The sequence below is a fragment of the Callithrix jacchus genome, chromosome 18 (assembly GCF_049354715.1).
Source record: "Callithrix jacchus isolate 240 chromosome 18, calJac240_pri, whole genome shotgun sequence".
Taxonomy (NCBI): domain Eukaryota; kingdom Metazoa; phylum Chordata; class Mammalia; order Primates; family Cebidae; genus Callithrix; species Callithrix jacchus.
In genome coordinates this window covers 41115722-41136590 of record NC_133519.1, presented here as the reverse complement: position 1 = coordinate 41136590, position 20869 = coordinate 41115722, and the positions used below count along the sequence as shown (strand labels likewise).

Genomic DNA, 20869 nt, shown 5'->3' with positions numbered 1-20869 from the left:
GATGCCGGAAACCATGCATAGTACCATACCCTATATATATAATTCACCAATTTCTTTTTTCTTCTTAACAATTTCACAGATAGAACATTTGTTCTTACCATAGATCTTAACAACCTTAGTATAGATATTTTTTCTTTTTTTTATTCACTGGAGAGTTAGTTACTTACTTAGAAATGTTTCTTTTCTTACTCAGTTCTTTAAGAGGAAAGCTCTTTTCACTTTTACTTTATTGAAACATTATAACAAATCTTTGAAGAAGATAATGTTATCATTCCATTATGATGAAACCAGCTAACTTATCCAAGCATGTGCATGCTGCACACAGAAAAGCCAAGGTTAAAAAAAATCCCTATGTTTACTGTTTCTTAAGATTCAGCAGATACAGGAGATCAATCCAAGATGGCCGACCACTAACAGCTCAGGATTGTAGCTCCCAGTGAAAGCTCAGAGAATGAGACGACGACGCCACATCTTTAGACGAATTTTCGTCACTCACGGATCAGCCGATTCCCAGTGGAGGAGCCCCATGGGTCGCCAGCGCGACTCTTGTGGCCGCCGCAGTGGTTTTGCCAGCGTCTCTGCGCAGCAGCTCTTCATGCAGAGCAAACGGGACTGCTTCCCCTACTGACCAGAGTTTGGAGCTCCGGAAAATCAGAGCTGCTTGTTGCGGACTCAAGAGGGAAGCCAGACCAGAGATTCCCGGGCAGAAGAGCACCATCAGTCTTATCGCTGCTATTTAGGCCGCCACAGTGGGTTGCTCGGATCCCAGCACTGGGAATCAATAACGTCGACTCAGAAACCTAATTAGAAAGGCGGTTCATCTACAATGAAGGGAAAAAAACAACCTAAGAAGGCCGAGTATACTCAAAATCAGAACCCATCAGCAACGGAACAAGCCCTGATGGAAAAGGACTCATCAGCAACAGAACAAGTCCTGATGGAAAAGGACTGTGTTCCATTATCTGAAGTTGGCTTTAAAAGGTGGATGATAAGAAACTTCTGGGAGTTAAAGGAACTTGTTCCAACCCAATGTAAAGAAACTAAGAACTTGGAAAAAGGTTCGATGAAATGTTGAAAAGAATAGACAATATAGAGAGGAATACAAATGAACTTATGGAGTTGAAAAATACAACACGAGAACTTAGTGAAATATGTACAAGCTTAAACAGCCGAATGGATCAAGCAGAAGAAAGGGTATCAGAGGTCGAAGACCAGCTTAATGAAACAAAACGACAAGACAAGAATAGAGAAAAAAGGATAAAAAGGAATGAGCAAAGTCTCCAAGCAATATGGGACTATGTGAAAAGACCTAATATACGCTTGATTGGTGTACCTGAATGTGACGGAGAGAATGAATTCAAGCTGGAAAATACTCTCCAGGACATTATCCAGGAAAATTTTCCTAATTTAGCAAAGCAGGACACTATTCAACCCCAGGCAATACAGAGAACACCACAAAGATATTCCTCAAGAAGACCAACCCCAAGGCACATAATCGTTAGATTCACCAAGATCGAAATGAAGGAGAAAATATTAAGGGCAGCCAGAGAGAAAGATCAAGTTACCCATAAAGGTAAGCCTATTAGGCTTACAGCAGATCTCTCAACGGAAACCCTACAAGCTAGAAGAGAGTGGGGGCCAATATTCAATATACTTAATCAACAGAACTTTCAGCCCAGAATTTCATATCCTGCCAATTTAAGCTTTACATTTGAAGGAAAAATAAAATCTTTTAGGAACAAGCAAGTACTCAGAGATTTTATTACCACCAGGCCTGCTTTACAAGAACTTCTAAAAGAAGCCTTATACACAGAAAGGAACAACCAGTATGACCCTTTCTAAAAATACACCAAAAAGTAAAGAGTATTAACATAAAGAAGAATTTTCATCAACGAAAGGACAAAATAGCCAGTTAATATCAAATGGCAGCAACCCTAAATTTAAATCGACCAAATCTCCCAATCAAAAGATACAGACAAAATCTAACGGTATATCCAAAGACATACATAGACTCAAAATAAAGGGTTGGGAAAAAAAAACGTACCAACCAAATGGAGAGCAAAAATAAATAAATAAAAAGCAGGAGTTGCAATTTTCATATTTGACAAAATAGATTTCAAAGCTACAAGGATACAAGGGTAAAGGATTAATGTAATAATAAGAGATCTTAACACCCAGATACATATACAAGGGTAAAGGATTAATGTAATAATAAGAGATCTTAACACCCAGATACATAAGACCCATAATGAGATTTAGATTCAACGAGACAGAAAACCGATAACGATACCCGGGACTTGAACTAAGATCCAGAATAAATAAACTCAATAGAGCTCTCCATTTTAAACACACAAAATATACATTATTCACAAAATCTAATGATATATCTAAAGATATACAAAGACTCAAAACAAGGGGATGGAAAAAAACTCACCAACAAAATGGAGAGCAAAAATAAATAAATAAAAAGCAGGAGTTGCAATTCTCACACTTAATAAAATAGATTTCAAAGCTACAAGGATGCAAGGGTAAAAGGATTAATGTAACAATAAGAGATCTTAATACCCAGATACATAAGACACATAATGAGATTTAGATTCAACGAGACAAAAAATTGATAACGATATCCAGGACTTGAACTCAGAGCCAGAACAAATAAACACAATAGAGGTCTCCATTTTAAACACATAAAATATGCATTAACCACTTTAAACACTCAAAATATTGATCGGCCATTATTGAAACCCATTTTAGGAATGAAGTAATATTCCATTTTCCCTCTTTTTCTTTTTTTCCCCTTCTTTTTCTCTTTTTCCCTCTAAAAATAAGAAATAATAATAATAATAAAAAAGATTCAGCAGATACATGTACAGGCTTCTTATATGAGGATTTGGAATAATGCCAAGAAGGTAAGGGTTTAAGCAGTTAAAGATGTGAATTTAAATGCCTTACACTTTTGCTCAGCAAGTAAGTTATGCATCACAACAAAATGGGTAGGTAGAACAGGCTTCAGTACAAAGGAGTCTACTAATGAAGGTGGGAAAATGGAAATAACCATCGTGGTGGTAACAGGAGAGAAGATCCTGCTGCATATAGCACAGATATAGGAAGGTCCAGGCAGAGATCCCCATGGACCCTGTGATCACAGCCCGCAGAGGGACATATCAATGTTTTGGCTCCTAAAACAACCATGCATGGTCTTTGCCCAGTGAACCAGTGAAGCTCCTGGTCACAGGCAACATTAAGAACACCAGCTTTGCACCTGCAGACCCCCCCTCTTCCGACTCTTGAGACACTTACCTTTTGACCACAGAGGCAGGACTCCAGAAACACTGTGCCCTCTGGGACCACACTTCCCAGAATCTCCTTCAGATGGGCCTAGCTTTCCTGATCTTGGTGACTCCTGGTTCAAGACTGGCTCATCAGGAAGAGGACAAGAGAGACAGCCAACAGAGCTTCCACTTCGGAATGCAGGAGAAGGATGAAAATACGAAGACCCCTTGAAGAATGACCAAGAGATGCAGTGGCCATGGGTGGAACTGAAAGCCGATCTTGAGCCTGGACAGTGGGAGCTCTGTGTTGGACCCAGGCAGGAGGGAGTCATTTCAGGAAAAAGGGACATGGCATTCCATTTGTCAAAGCATCCTGGAGGAGGCAAGAGGTGGGAGAAACAAGCTAAATTTCTTTTGGATGCAAAAAAAAAAAAAGTTATTTTAAAAACTCAGCTTAAGTAGCACCTCTTCAGAGAAGTAAGATCCTTTTCTCCTACAATGTGTAATGTATGTATACACACATAATTTGTATTTGTTTATGCATATATAAATAAAACGCATGGTCTGCTGGGCACGGTGTGTCACACCTGTAATCTGATCACTTTGGGAGGTGGATCACAAGGTCAGGAGATCGAGACCATCCTGGCCAACATGGTGAAACCCCGTCTCTACTGAAAAAAAAAAAAAAAAAAAAATTAGCTGGGTGTGGTGGCATGCACCTGTAGTCCCAGCTACTCAGTAGGCTGAGGCAGGGGAATCTCTTGACCAGGGAGGCTGAGGTTGCAGTGAAAAGAAATCGCAGCCACTGCACTCCAGCCTGGAACAGAGCAAGACTCCATCAAAAAACAAACAAACAAAACCATGGTCTTACCAAAGACAATCATCTACTGACCTATCTGTATCTTTCTCTTGGAAAAGTGAGAGCCCCCAGGATTATGAGGGCAGGGATTTGGCCTTTTACCTCTATAACTTTGGCATCTATGCATTGCAAGGCATGTAGCAGATTTCTAACAAACATTTGCTTTTTAGAGGAAAAGGAAGCTATGCTGTTTTTAAACTTTGGACCAGGACAGGTGGTCTTCATTATTCAACCTAAGAATTAAAAAACCCATAATTTATCAAAAACAAACTTTTTTGGAAAAAAACACTAGAGTATTGGGAGGCCGAGGCGGGCGGATCACAAGGTCAAGAGATTGAGACCATCCTGGTCAACATGGTGAAACCCTGTCTCTACTAAAAATACAAAAAATTAGCTGGGCATGGTGGCGCGTGCCTGTAATCCCAGCTACTCAGGAGGCTGAGGCAGGAGAATTGCCTGAACCCAGGAGGCGGAGGTTGCGGTGAGCCAAGATCGCGCCATTGCACTCCAGCCTGGGTAACAAGAGCGAAACTCCATCTCAAAAAAAAGATAAGGAAAAAGAAAAACACTAGAGTAAAACTTTTTTTTTTTTTTTTGGTGAGTCAAATATTCAGAGTTAGGTATTGTTTTCAATAAAGTCCAGGACGATGAATGGAATAAAGATGCATGCTGTAATTATTCCCTGAACTACAATAACATGATATTAATACTAATGTTTTTCTCAAAATAAACTCAAAATTTAACATAGTGTTCTTCCAGATGAGTGTGAAAGAAGGCAGGTGTTTTCCCAATGCTGTTCTTCTCCTTGGGAACTGTCAGCTTCAGTGCAATATTTCACAGATAGGCTGTAAACAAACGTTAATTCCAGTTGGCTCAATATACATACATTAAACGGTAAAATACCAGAAGTGAGTGGTCTCTGTTGTTCTCCAAAATGTATGATCTTGAACCGACTTCTACTGTGAAAATGTTCATAGTTTGCATGCATCACTCCCAGCTGGAAGTTGTTGTCCCGTTTCACAGTTACATAACATAATGTTTTATGTGAGAATTTTGAATAGCACAACAGAACAAGAAAACAGACAAGATGTCCTTGGTATTACCACATCTTGGCAAAAAGCGAGACCCCTGTTTAGAATGTAAAAGAAATCCTATTTGGGGAACCCTGTCATAGGCGGGGGCTGAGCGGAAATCTAGGTTGCTGGATTTGTCACTAGGGAATTTCCTCTAGTAATAACCAGAGGGTTCCAGTTAGTGTCACCTCCCAGTACGAAAATAAATTTTCTTTCAGGCTTTGTTTGTGCATTTATAAGTGCGTGGAGTGATAGGTGGAGCATTTTTAGGTCCTGATGGACCTAAAATAGAGGGTGACTCGTAATCACCATGAAACATATGAGGACCCTAAGGAAACCTCCCCTGGGGGAGTGAGAGGGCTGGGCTTAGAGCCTGTGCGTTGGGGCTCCACTGCCACCTTCTGGTGGGGCGGCACCTGGTGGTTCCGCACGGAGCAGCACCCCACACTGCCCCCGGCCCCCCAACCCTGTCCTGAGCCCAGGCGCCCCGCCCCGTCCCACCTCACCCTGAGTCGCGCCCATCAGCACCCCGACAGTCTCCACAGGACCCCGCGCTCCAGCCTCAGGCCCCGCCCCCCAGCCCCGCGCCGCGCCCCACATCCCTACCCGAGCCGCAGCACCCCGCCAGGCGGAAGTCCCTCGAGCCGCCGCTCGTTGGACCTGAAGCGCAGCGCGCCTATTGGCCAGTGCGGCCGAGAGCGGGAAAACTGGCCAACGGCTGCGCCGGCGCTCCGGCTGCTGAGGACATGGCGTCCCGCTCCAGTGCCTCGGTGCCGGTGGACTCAGTTCGCACCATCAGCCCTGGAAGGCGAGGCGAGAAGGCTGCTTCCGCCGTCCCCGCGGACACGGCGGCCGAGACCACACTGAAGAGCACCGCCATCACGGTGCGGTCTGTGGTGGCCTCCCTTCGCCAGGTGAAGGGAAAAGCGGGCCGGGAGGAGGCCAGGTGGCGGCTCCAGCGCCTGCCCGCGGCTCAGGCGGAGGAGGAGGCGGCCGAGGAGGAGAAGGAGGAGAAGGAGGCCCTGCTGTCAGTGCCTGAGGAGGAGGACGAGGCGCAGCCCCTGCCCCCAATCTGCGTGTCCCGTATGCGGGGGATGTGGCGGAAAGAGAAGGTGGCGCTGTATTGCGACCAAGTGCTGCAGGACTGTGAGGTGAATAGATCCGGGGCGCTCGGAAGCTCGCCGGGGCCTCGGGACAGGCCTCTGGGGCTACCCTCTTAGGGGGACGGGGTCCGACGGGCACAACGAGAACCTGCGTTTCAAAAAATTAAATGGAGTCAACGTGTATAGAGCATTCACCTTGTTCGAGGTGCCCTAGAGGATTTAAGGTTCGAGTTTCCGACAACATTCGTCGGTTAACGGGACAGCCTGAGAGTGTTTTCCAAGAGCTCCTAAAAAATGAAGCTGTGTTGACCTTATCACCGCACAGGCCTGAATCTTAGTACCTTTATTTAACAATTGATGTCCAAACAGGAGTAAGATCACTCAGCCTTGACTTTTACGCGACGATACTAGAAATTACTTTTAAGGCCGGGCGCGGTGGCTCACGCCTGTAATCCCAGCACTTTGGGAGGCCGAGGCGGGCGGATCACAAGGTCAAGAGATCGAGACCATCCTGGTCAACATGGTGAAACCCCGTCTCCACTAAAAATACAAAAAATTAGCTGGGCATGGTGGCGCGTGCCTGTAATCCCAGGTACTCAGGAGGCTGAGGCAGGAGAATTGCCTGAACCTGGGAGGCGGAGGTTGCGGTGAGCCGAGGTTGTGCCACTGCACTCCTGCCTGGCGCCTGGCAACGGAGCGAAACTCTATCTCCAAAATAAAAAGAAAGAAATTACTTTTAAGAATACTTCCAAGTGGGGTGCGGTGGCTTATGCCTGTAATCCAGGCACTTTGGGAGGCCGAGGTGGGTGGATCACCTGAGGTCAGGAGTTCGAGACCAGCCTGGCCAACATGGCAAAACCCTGCCTCCATTAAAAATACAAAAATTAGCTGGATGTGGTGGCGGGCGCCTGTCATCCCAGCTACTCGGGAGGCTAAGGCAGGAGAATCTATTGAACCTTGGAGCAGAGATTGCAGTGAGCCATGATTGCACCACTGCACCCAGCCTGGGCGACAGAGCCAGACTCCGTCTCCAAAAAAAAAAAAGAAAAAAAGAGTAGTTCCCATACAGCAGTCCACGATGCGACATGATAGTTTGAATGGAAAATACATACCTGTTAAAACGGAATAGAGCAAATATTTAGTGTTTCTAACCTAGTTTTTTAAGTTGCAGCAGAATTTGTATAAATGCATATTCATTGCGGTGGTATTTATAAAAAGTTAAAAATTACTTTAAGACACAAATAACTAGCTGTCTTATCTATGAATTACTCGAGTGAATGATCTTTTAAGTTTAATTTTTTGTTGATGATGTTTTTCACTAGATGTGGTTTCGGTTAAAATTTGTAATTTTCCCGGTCATTCATTATTTAAGGCTACATTGTTATTTTAAAATAGGAATCAGTAAAAAAAAAAAAGTTAAAAATCTATAATTTCATATATTTGCACATAGATATATGTTTTTTTCTCTTGTTAGGGAGTATATGCTGATGAGGTTATGGGCAAATACCTATCAGAAAAATTAAAGTTGAAAGACAAATGGCTTGGAGTGTGGAAGACTAATCCCGATGTATTCTTTGTGAAATATGAAGAATCTTCTATCCCTTTTGTTGGAATACTGGTTGAGGTAAATAAATTTTATTTGATCTTTGTTCTTTTTGAATCAGTTCTTTTAAAGACTAAAATATGACTTTGTTATTAGATTGATACATAAGAGTTGACACATTTCAGGTGCTGCTCCTGGAAAAAAAAAAGAGTTGACACATAGTACTTCTGTTTTAAGTTTCTGAGAAAATGAACAGTGTAAAAAGAAGGTAAAGGGAATGTTAGTACCTGTAAGCCATTATCATTAAATGCTTATTAGCCAAGTTTTTGCTCAAATAATGTAAAAATAACAAAAATGCATTTCTTATAAAATTAGCAATTTAGTCTTTAACAAATTTGGGCCGCCTTTTTCTCTTTTTGCTTTAGTCTTCAATTATCTGAATTATGAAGCTTAGTTCAGATGAGGAAAGAAAAAGAAATGGAACAGAAAACTATTGGCAAAACATGAATTTTTTTTTTCTTTTGAAAAGTACCCTTCTAGTATAATGTCTTCCAAGCCTTTTGTCTGATAAGATTTTTCTTTGTTAGCACTGTAGGCTAAACATTGTGGCATGTTTGATTCCATTAAACATCAATTATCCTTGTATAGAAATTAACATTTATAATCACAAATGATACCCTTGCCCCAGATAGGTAATTTAAATCTGTATTTTTGGTCACAAGAAAAACTTCGTTTGTAACTCATTATGTTATATACTACTTGAGAACAATTTAAAAATATGTTTTCTACGGAAAAGTTAGTGTCAGTTTTACAGATAAAGAATGGCGCCCAGGTACAGTGGCTCATGCCTATAGTCCCAGCACTTTGGGAGGCCAAGGTAGGTGAATCACTTGAGCTCAGGAGTTCAAGATCAGCCTGAGAACCATGGTAAAACCCTGTCTCTACAAAAAAAACAGGCACACACCTGTGGTCCCAGCTACTCAGAAAGATCGCTTGAGCCTGGGAGGCAGAAGTTGCAGTGAGCCTGGGCAACACTGTGAGACCCCATCTCAAAAAAAAAGAATATCATATTTTCAGTCATAGAGATTACAAAAGGAATGTAAAAGAGTCTTGGGATTAGCTAATTTTTCAATAATAATCTATTTTTCAAGAAGACTCTTTGTCTTTATGCATTTCTTATAAAACTAGCAATTTAGTCTTTAACAAACTTGAGCCTTCTTTTTCTCTTTTTCCTTTAATCTTCATTTATCTGAATTATGAAGCTCAGTTCAGATGAGGAAAGAAAAAGAAATGTAATTTTTTTTTTTTAGTAATATTGTTTCCTTTCTTTTTTCTTTTTATTTTGACAAGGTCTCACTCTGTTGCCCAGGCTGGGGTACAGTGGTACAATCTCAGCTCACTGCAACCTCTGCTTCCTGGTTTCAAGCAGTCCTCTAACCTCAGCCTCCTGAGTAGCTGGGACCTCAGGTGCACACCACCACACCTGGCTAATTTTTCTATTTTTAGTAAAAATGGGATTTTACTATGTTGGCCAGGCTGGTCTTGAACTCCTGATCTCAAGTGATCCACCCACCTCAGCCTCCCCAAGTCCTGGGACTACAGGTGGAGCCACCATACCTGACCAGTAGTACTCTGTTTCATAGAGGTTTGCTCATCTTCAGACTTTGAGTAGTTTTGCCTAGATCTTCCTTCTTTGGATTTTTTTTTTTTTCATCTGGTTAAAAATGGTTTTCATCTGGCTGTATGGTTTTTTTTTTTTTTTTTTTTAGCAGTATAAGTTTGTGGGGTTTTCTTCAATCAAGTTTTATGTGAAAGCTTAACGTTAAAGCAGAACATTTCTGATTGAAATGAATGATGGTGTCTTAGCATCTCTCTCAATACCTCATGATAGCCCCTACACTCCATAAAATTTTCAAGAGCTCTAAACTTTCGTGGAAACTCAGTGGGTTGTTACCTAAAAGTTCTATCAATTTCTAAGGTTTTACTTGCAATACATTGATTATTTAATCTCTCTCTCCCTTACTTTAGAATTCTATAGGGGCTAGTAATCTCCTTTAAATGTTAGAAAGACAGGATGAAACATGAGAACAGAGGAAAAAGCAGAGTAGCATATTGGCAGATTCTAATTATTTTGTGACAGATAAACAAGTGAGAGTAGCTCTTGGGACCTCTTAAGATAGTGTTGCACAATTCATGTTGTTGTTTTATCTGGCTCTGCTTCTTTAGTCTTATTTCAACTGAAGTATCAAAAATGTTATATAATGCTCTTTGTTCTGTAGTCACAATAATTTATTCCAATGAACCCCGATCTCTTTTTCTTTAGATACTGTATTAGTTTTCTATTAATGCCACAGCAAATTACCATATTTGGTGGCTCAAACAATACAAATTTATTATCTTACAACTCTGTAGATCAGAAGTCTGACATGGGCCTAACTGAGCTAAAATTAAGGTGTATGCAAGGCTGCATACCTTTGTGGAGGCTGTAGGTGAGAATCTGTTTCCTTGCCTTTTTTAGCCTCTATAAGCAGCCTGAATTCTGTATCTTGTGGCCCTCTTCCTCTGTCTTCAGTATACTTCTCGCATTTCATCTTTCTGGTTCACAACAGGCTAAAAAGGTGGTCCCCTTTTAATCAACTCGCGATTAGAATGGGCACAACTGGGTAATCTAAGATAACCTCCATATTTCAGTCTCTAATTGTAATCACATCTATGAAGTCCATTTTGCCGTGTAAGGTAACATTCACAGATTCTAAGGATTAGGGCATGGACATCTTTGGAGGTCATTATTCTTCCTAGCATGAATTCATACAATAATCAACCAACAAACAAAAAACTTAGTAACACAGTGCAGTTGACTCTTGAAAAATGCAGGGCCCTGCACAGTCAAAAATTCATGTATATCAACTTTTGACTTCGCAAATAATTAATAGCCAACTGTTAACTGGAAGTCTTACTGATAACATTTACAGTTAATTAATACATATTTTTAATGTCATAAGTATTATAAACATTGTATTCTTACAATAAAATAAGCTAGAGAAAAGAAAATGTTATCAAGAAAATTGTAAAGGCAGGGCACAGGGGTTAATGCCGTAGTCCCATCACTTTGGGAACCCTGGGCAGGAGGATTGCTTGAAGTCAGGACTTTGAGACCAGCCTGGGCAAATAGCAAGGCCTTATCTCTACTAAAAATTTTTAAATGAGCTGGGTGGTGGTGCACACCTATAATCCTATCTACATGGAGGTGGGAGGATCACTTGAGACCAGAAATTTGAGAGCAAGAACCTGTCTCATAAAAGAAAAATCGTAAGGAAGAGAAAAATATATTTACTATTCATTATATAGAAGTAGATCATCATAAAGATCTTCATTTTTGTTGTCTTCATGCTGAATGGGCTGAGGAGGAAGTTTGTCCTGCTCTCTCTAGGGTGGCAGAGGCAGAAGAAAATACGCATATAAGTGGACCCATCCAGTTGGAACCTGTGTTGTTCAAGGGTCAAGTCTACTTGATTGGAAGGAAATCTAGCATACCTTTAACTTTGGTTACAAAGCGGTCCAAAAATTAAGAAAACTTTGTTATAACTTCTGTACAAAGCAGTTTGGCAAAATATAGCAAGAACTTTAAACTAGAACTTTATTTCTGGAAATTTCTTCTACGAAAATCAGAAATGTGGAAAAACATTGCTTCTTGGCCTTTTGCCTAAGATCCAAGTGTAGAAATGCAGAACAAGATGGAGGTTGCAGTGAGCCGAGATTGTGCCGTTGCACTCCAGCCTAGGTGACAGGGTGAGATGCTGTTTCAAAAAAAAAATTGGGAATATCATAAAAGTTTAGTAATTGGTTACTGGTCATATAAATGATTATCCACAAGATAGAATATTATGTAGATATAAAACCAATATTTAAGAAACCTGGTAATGGACTCAGAAAATGCTCATTATGTAATATAAAATGAAATGTAAGATACAAACTAGATACACAGTATGATCTAACTACTATGTAAATTATATAAATAGGACTGAAGCTGGAAGATAAAAAGCAAAAGGTTAACAGTGGTGATATTAAATTTTTTTACAAACACTGTGTACTAGTCACCATCAACAAGCTTTTTTGTAAGTACCTATTACCCTTCCCCCAATTTTTTGTCTACGTGCTTTGGAATTTTGTTTATATTTCTTGATGAGGCTTAGAGAATCTTTGAGTTGGAGAGGTTTAAGAAACTTAGTGGATTCCAGAAACTGACTATTTTCCTCATTCTACTGTATCATATTTCTGAAGAGGCAAATAGTCACTTTTAGCTGCTCTCAACACATCTTGCATCATGGTTATTTCTATTTTCCCAGCTTCATTAGTAGACTCCTTTGTACTGAAGCCTGTTCTACCTACCCATTTTGTTGTGATCCATAACTTACTTGCTGAACAAAAGTGTAAGGCATTTAAATTCACATCTTTAACTGCTTGAACCCTTACCTTATCTTAAGCTACAACCTGTTTCTCTTCTTTATTTCCTTATAAGGCCCCCCAAAATATATTAAATGTTTCAACTTTCTTACCTTCTGTCTACCCATTTGTGGTTAAATGTTTTCTAAGTTTTATAAAAAACGCACATAGTTTATAGAATCAAATAGAGTTATTTTGTTATGAAAAGCTGCAGTGACCCAAACCTTATCCACCTTCTGCTGACATTTCTTATATTTTCCAGGTACAGCCAATTTCAACAAGTTAAATTAATTATAGTAGTATTAATTGCTTATCTCCAAGTAATATGCTTGTATTAGTACTTTTTGATTTCTTCATTTTAAGTTTTACATATAGGTTCCCACTGTGGAAAATGGGGATTTACCTCTTTCATATACACCATCGCTATTACCATTTCCTGTTCTACCTCATAACTGAATTTCCACATGCTTCCATCCTCCCAAAATACTTATATAGGAATTTTCATTTGACTGAATACTCACGGTTTACCTTATTATGAATATGTAAACACTTCATGGATGGATAATCATGTAGTATATTATGATTAATTTTCATTTTCTGGATATTAAAAAAATTGCCAGAGTTATTAATAACCTTGTTTTTTATTGTGTTTAGTTGTCTATGTATTTATCACTAGATTACCTCAAAAATTTCCCCCAGTTATGCAAATCTTCTTAATAGGTTCAAATATATCAGTTTGTCTTCTTAAAGAGGTAGGTATCTCTTGCATCCTTATTACAATCATAGATGTAGATCTCTAGACCTGCTGGATAGCTGTTGCTATGGTTTGAATGTTTTTCCCTTTCAAAACTCATGTTGAAACTTAATCCCCAATGTAACAGTAGTAAGAGGTAGGTCCTTTAAGAGGTGATTGGAACATGAAGGCTCTGCTTTTATGAATGGTGTATTATTCCATTTCACACTGCTGATAAAGATATACCTGAGACTGGACAATTCACAAAAGAAAGACGTTTAAATGGACTCACAGTTACACATGGCTGGGGAGGCCTCACAATCATGGCAGAAGGTGAAAGGCACATCTCACATGGCAGCAGACAAGTGAAAAGAGAAAACTTGTACAGGGAAACTCCCCTTTATAAAACCATCAGATCTCATGACACTTATTCAGTATCACAAGAATAGCACTGGAAAGACCTGCCCCCACATTTCAATTATCTTCCCCCGGATCCCTCCCAGAACATATGGGAATTATGGGAGCTACAATTCAAGATGAAATTTGAGTGGGGACACAGCCAAACCATATCAAATGGATTAATCCATTTTTGGATTAATAGGTTCATGGATTAAAGGTTATCATGTGAGTGGGTTTGTTGTCACAAGAGTAGAGTGAGTCTGTTTATAAAAGCCAATTTGGCATGGAGTTCCTGCCTCAGGACTCAGCAGAGACTCCCCACCAGCAGAAAGGCCCTGAAAGAAGTAAATTTCTTTTCTTATGAATTACCACATCTTAAGTCTTCAGTCATAGCAACAGAAAACAGACTAAGACAGCTGTTCTCATAGGATCTCTCATCATCATCATCCTAAGAATTCTTGTCTTCATTCTCCTGTGCAAATAATGAATTTCCCAAATTCCCTGCCTTCCTTTTTTGTTAGTTTATTCTCTCACTTTGGCCAAGGAACTTATTATAACAGCTTTATAAGTATAGCCACAAAGCAGATAAAATTATTGGGATCTTCAGCAATCCCATTACTGGGTATATATCCAGAGGATTATAAATCATTCTACTATAAGGACATATGCACACAAATGTTCATTGCAGCACTGTTTACAATAGCAAAGACTTGGAACCAACCCAAATGCCCATTGATGATAGACTGGACAGGGAAAATGTGGCACATATACACCATGGAATATTATGCAGCCATCAAAAACAATGAGTTCGTATCCTTTGTAGGGACATGGATGAACCTGGAGACCGTCATTCTCAGCAAACTGACACAAGAACAGAAAATGAAATACTGCATGTTCTCACTCATAGGTGGGTGTTGAACAATGAGAACACATGGACACAGGGAGGGGAGCACTACACACTGGGGTCTGTTGGGGGGAATAGGGGAGGGACAGTGAGGGGTGGTGAGTTGGGGAGAGATAGCATGGGGAGAAATGCCAGATATAGGTGAAGGGGAGGAAGGCAGCAAATCACACTGCCACGTGTGTACCTATGCAACTGTCTTGCATGTTCTTCACATGTACCCCAAAACCTAAATGCAATAAAAAAATTATTGGGATTTTGTATGTCTTAAAATGCCTGTATAGTACATGAACATTTATTTGATAGATTTGTTATATGAATTCTAGGTTTCAAATCATGCTCAGAATTTGGAAGCTATTGTTTCATTGTCTTCAAGCTTCCAGAATTGCTGGTTGAGAAGACAATATCATCAATCCTTTGATAATACCTGTATATTTTTTTCTTCTTTGAAAACTTGTAGGATCTTCTTTTTGTTCCCAGAGTTCTCCACCAAAATGAAAGCAAAGGAATTTTTAAAAAGATAACCAGGGACAAGGAGAAATAGGAAAGGAGAAAATAACAACAAAATTTAAAAGTTGTAAATCAGATAAATAAGTGGCAACTCATTCTGTAGCACTAAGAAAGTTGAATCCTAAGGTGGCAGTAGGGAAAGCCCAAAACAAACAAATAAACAAAAACAACTCTGATTTCCACCGTATAACCTTAAGTACTCAGGAAGTGACTGTACTCAGAACTCTGAAAATGAGGTTGAAAGAAAGAACTGCTTAAAAGGCTATTTAAGAAACAGGGACTTCCAGGAACATGGGGTCGGCATACTTTCCCCCCGACTCTTCCCATTAAGTACAACTAATCCCTGGATTACATCTATAAAACAAGTATATAGCTCTGAAGAGTGGAGAGAAGGCAGATTGGCTACGGAGGCAGATTGGCTAGGGACCTCATGACCCAAGGAACAATAAGGTAGTAAGTTTTCTGGGCTTTTCTTTTTTTTTTTTGAGACAGAGTTTTGCTCTTGTCACCAAGGCTGGAGTGCAATCGCGCGATCTTGGCTCACTACAACCTCTGCCTCCTGGGTTCAAGTGATTTTTCCTGCTTCAGTCTTCCAATTAGGTGGGATTACAGGTACCCACCACCAAGCCCAGCTAATTTTTGTATTTTTAGTAGAAATGGGGTTTCACCATGTTGGCCAGGCTGGTCTCGAACTCCTGACCTCAGATGATGCACCCACCTCAGCCTCCCAAAGTGCTGAGATTACAGGTATAAGCCACTGTGCCCAGCCATCTGGCCTTTTCTTTGCACCATATATTCTAGATGGGGTACTAGAAAAGCTAACAACCTGGAAACATCAACACGTGTAGAAGAGTAACAACAAAAAAGTAGAATGAAGACAGGAAAATTATTTTACTTGAAGATAGAAAAATAGAAATTATCAAATCATAACACCATAAGTAAAATAGACTTAAAAAGACAGAACCTCAGGGACATGTGGACTATAACAAAAGACCTCACATTCATGTCTTCAGAGTTCCAGAAAGAGAGAAGAAAGAGGGAGGGCTGAAAAATATTCAAGAATTGCAAAAAATTTACCAAATTTGGCAAAAGATATATAAGCCTACAAATTTAAGAAGCCAACTTGAGAAGCGTGGTTAAGGGTGGGAGTACCCCCATTGGGATGATGAGAATTAAATGAAACTTTACTGACACTGAATGTTGGGATCCTCTATCTTCTATCCCCCGACTCTGCTTCTAGAACACAGGCAGCTAAGGCATATCCCTACAGGAATGAGATTTGAAAGATTTTTGTATGATCATATGTAAAAAAAAAAAAGACCTAATGATACCGACTAACAACAGAAAGAGCCAGGGCAGATCAACCAGTGAAGAGGAGATGAGGAGGAGAAGAAAGGAAGGGAGAAGAGAGAATGGGTTAGAGGTTGGTGCCAAGAACAGAAGAAAGCAAATTGTCAAATTGTGAAAGTTTCTCAGACCCAAAGGACATAAATTTCTAGACTGAAAGGGCCCACTTAGTGTCCTGCACATAGTGAAATTTGGGAATACTGGGGCCAAAGAGAAGGTTCAATAATATTCCAGAGAGAAAAAAAGATAGGTTTATATAAAGAATCAAGAGGCAGAATGGCACCATACATCAGACTTTTCTCTTTTTAGACATAGTCTTGCTGTGTTGCCCAGGCTGGAGTGCAGTGGTGCAATCTTGGCTTACTGCAGCCTTTGCTTCCCAGCCTCAAGCAATTCTTGTGCCTCAGCATCCTGAGTAGCTGGGATCACAGGCATGTGCCACCACATCCAGCTAATTTTTGCACTTTTGGTAGAGATGGTTTCACTATGTTTGCCAGGCTGGTCCTGGCCTCAAGAGATCCTCCTGCCTCAGCCTCCTAAAGTGCTGGGATTACAGGTATAAGCCACCATACCTAGCCCAGACTTTTCAGTAGTAATTCCTAGTTTTAAAAGCTATGAAAATATATTTTCAAAAATTTTAGGGAAAGTGATACTCTATTGTACAATTTTATACCTAGTCACACTATAAGAGTAGAAAGACATTTTCAAGTATGTGAGGTCTCAAAAGTTATGTCCAATGTACCCTTTCTTGGGAAGTTAATGGATGTCATCTGCAGTCAAAGAAGTAAATCAAGAAGTACGAAGACATCAGATTCAAAATGCAGAAAAGCCACAACATACGAGAAAAACAAAGGGGATTCCTAAGATGATGGCATAGTGATAACAGTTATGTACATAGCAGGCCTAGGGAGCCAATTCAAATTAGAACTAGTCAGAATCTAACTCTGGAAGAATGCTTTAAATAAAATGAAGCCAGTATTTTATTTTAAACACAAAATATATTTTTGTAGCTTTGAATATATTGAAAAGAAATTTTTACAACTTAAGGAATTTGTGGCTAAATTAATGAAAGCCACATAGAAAATGAGCAAATGAAAAGCAATACAATTATTGACTGCTGGGAAAACAACATTTTTTGCAGGAAAGAAAAATCAGCTTATACTATATGGCTCACCTGTGAATCACATTTTTCAAACCTATTAAGGTAAAAGCTGAATACTTAAGATATAACCATGTTGGTGAATGAAAGGCCAAGAGGGAGTGGTTGTATATGACGAAAATGAGGAAAAATGAAAGAGACAACTAAATTCTTATCTTTCAGAGTTGGAAGTCAATATCCAATGCCAAAAACTGAAAAAAAAGTTTAAATAGCAATAAAAGCATATTATTTAAAGATAAAGATATAAATGTCAAAAAATAATCAGCTAAAAGAGTTAAAAATGGTTGCCTCTGAGGAACAAGAATTAGAGGGTAATAGAAGACTGTCAAGGAATTCCTTCCTTCCTTCCTTCCTTCCTTCCTTCCTTCCTTCCTTCCTTCCTTCCTTCCTTCCTTCCCTCCCTCCCTCTCTCCCTCCTTCTTTCTTTCTCTCTCTCTTTTTCTTTCTTTCTTTCTTTCCTTCCTTCCTTTCTTTCATTTCTTCCCTTTCTTTCTTGCTCTGTTGCCTAGGCTGGAGTGCAGTGGTGCGATCTTGTCTCACTGCAACCTCCACCTCCCAGGTTCAAGCGATTCTCCTGCCTCAGCCTCCTGAGTAGCTGGGATTACAGGCACACATCACCACAACTGGCCAATTTTTGTATTTTTCAGTAGAGACAGGGTTTCACCATGTTGGCCAGGCTGGTTTCGAACTTCTGACCTCAGGTGATCCATCTACCTCGGTCTCCCAAAGTGCTGGGATTACAGGTATGAGCCACCATGCCCAGTCTGAACTCTATTTTTCATAACAAACCTGGTACAGCTATTTGATTCTAAACTGTATGCATGTATAATACCGAAAAAAAAAAAAAAAAAAAAAAAAAACTAGGCCAGGCCAGGTACAGTGGTTCACACCTGTAATCCCAGCACTTTGGGAGGCTGAGACAGGAGAATCACTTGAACTGGAAGGTGAAGATTGCAGTGAGCTGAGTTTGTGCCACTGCACTCTAGCCATGGCAACAAAGTGAGACCCTGTCTCCAAAAAAAAAACCAAAAAACAAAAAAAACCTCGGCCAGGAATGGTGACTTTATGCCTGTAATCCTAGCACTTTAAGAGGCCGAGGCAGCAGGATCATTGGAGGCCAGGAATTCAAGACTAGCCTGGGCAACATAGTGAGACCCTGTCTCTACAAAAAAAAAAAAAAAAAAAAAAAAAAATTGAGCATGGTGGCACATGTAGTCCTAGCTAATTGGGAGGCTGAGAGGAGAGGATTGCTTGAGCCCAGGAGTTTGAGGCTGCTGTGAACTATGATTGTGCCACTGCACATTAGCCTAGGCAACAGAGTGAAACCCTGTTTCTTAAAAAAAGAGAGAGAACTAAAATATTAAAATACAAGGCTCAGTATCATATTTCATAAAGATTCTTTGGAAATATATTTTTGTCCTGTCACAAATATGGATTGTTGATCATTTATTATCTGCAGACACCCAGTTTTAAATTGTTATTCTATTTTCCTAGTTTTCTTCAGTCCCATAACTGCTTTTAAGAACAGAATTTATATTAAATTAATTATAAACTTTGTATTTCAAAGTTTAGTTAATGATTTGAAGATATTTCCTGTATTTAAATGATTATTGTTTTATTATTAATGGTGTTATACTTGCTGATACTTAAAATATGTTTTTTTTGATATAACTCTGCCAAAAAATGAAGAATTTCATTGCCTATGTACTTAAAATTTTCAGAATTGATTTTGGAAGTGTTTGTATTAATACTAATTTTGTGCCAACATTTTTTTTTTTTAGATGGAGTCTCGCTCTGTCGCCAGGCTGGAGTGCAGTGGCATGATCTTGGCTCACTGCAACCTCTGCCTCCTGGGTTCAAGCGATTCTCCTGCCTCAGCCTCCTGAGTAGCTGGTATTACAGATGCACATCACCACACCCAGCTACTGTTTGTGTTTTTAGTAAAGATAGAGTTTCACCATGTTGGCCAGGATGGTCTTGATCTCCTGACCTCATGATCCACCCGCCTTGGCCTCCCAAAGTGCTGGGATTACAGGCATGAGCCACTGTGCCCAGGAGTTCGAGGCCAACATTTTAAAATTTGTGTTAATATGTAATATAACTTATTAAAATTTTTTAAAACTGCTATCAACTTTGGTTCTCACACACTGATTTTCAGACAAGTGCAGGGAAGTATTACTATACTATGGTGAAATAGGAAGAGTAAACACCATGTAGCATGTTGTCCATGAAGCTCAATCAACTTGAGAAGTTTACTCTTTATGTCCTTTCTGCTTTTTTGTTTTTCTAATGTTTGAATAGTCATTCTTTTACCAATGATGCCCATGATGTCATACAGATAGCAAGGCTTTTTTTTTTTTAACATGCTTTTATGGCAAAATTTGTCCAAGAATTTTTTTATAATATTAGCTGGGCACAGTGGCATGTACCTGTAGTCCCAGGTAGGTTCTCAGGAGGCTGAGGTAAGTGGAGACTTGAGCCCAGGAATTTGAGGATGAGTGTGCAATGATTACACCTGTGAATAGCCACTGCACACTAGCCTGAGCAACACAGTAAGACCCTGGCTTAAATATATATGTATAAACATATATATACAACACTATTTTATGAAATCTCAAAGTCTGGCAACTCAATCTTAGAAATAAATAATGTAGGAGATACAGAATTCCTTCCATGAAACTGAAAAAATGTGTTTAAAAAATAGGGTTTGAAAACTATTGATAATATATTTAATATTGATCTATAATTGTAACCGAGCGAGTCACGAAAGAAGCGTCACACTGAGTTCAAATTGCAAGTCCTTTATTAGCCAGTGACTGAGAGTCAGTTCACGCTCAAAATCTCTCTCTTATCAGTAAACTCCTGTGGTTTACTGATACTTATAACTGTATCTCTTATGATATTTATCTTAGGTAACTTGTGGACTGTACCAAGACTCATCATCTCATTTCAAAGTTGCTGTTTCTGTCGCTGAGCCCCTTTCTTCTAACATCACAAATATTCCAAGAGATTTGGTTGATGAGATTTTGGAGGAACTGGAACACAGTGTGCCTCTTTTGGAAGTGTATCCTGTTGAGGGACAAGATACTGATATACGTGATATTGCTTTTGCCTTGGAAGTTGTCAGGTATTAGGGCCTTTACTTTTGAAAGTTAAATGATCATATTCAAAAGTTGATATGAAAGTTTTGTTCATATAATCACTTTATAAGTATTTACTGATTTAATTTTTACTCACTACTACTGGATTAAATTTGTCAATTTTAAATTAATATATTATATTTGTAACTTTTAGTAAAAACATTTCCTTACAGAAACATATATGGGTAATGAAAAGATTGCAATTTTTTGATCTTGGATTTTACGAAAATCAAATTTGAAAGAATTCTTGAAATAAGTAACATTAACTTGTATTCATATTTAACCATATTAAATACATTAGCATTTCTCACATTTAAGGGCATTACAAATACTATATATCATCATTCACATTATGATTACTTCTTATAAGGTGATACAATTTGAGGG

At 39.4% G+C, this 20869-nt stretch overlaps 1 protein-coding gene across 3 annotated transcripts in view; it reads left to right on the top strand.

The window, feature by feature from the left end:
* Positions 1-5889: 5889 nt before the first annotated feature.
* SHCBP1L (SHC binding and spindle associated 1 like) overlaps positions 5890-20869 on the top strand; it is a 62224-nt gene continuing 47244 nt past the window's right edge. For all 3 annotated transcript variants that reach the window (XM_035279767.3, XM_008984868.4, XM_035279765.3), the window contains exons 1-3: positions 5890-6355; positions 7782-7931; positions 20255-20469. In XM_035279767.3, coding sequence (XP_035135658.2) covers positions 5951-6355; positions 7782-7931; positions 20255-20469 — 770 coding nt within the window. In that variant the 5' untranslated portion in view covers positions 5890-5950. The remainder of the gene's footprint in view (positions 6356-7781; positions 7932-20254; positions 20470-20869) is intronic.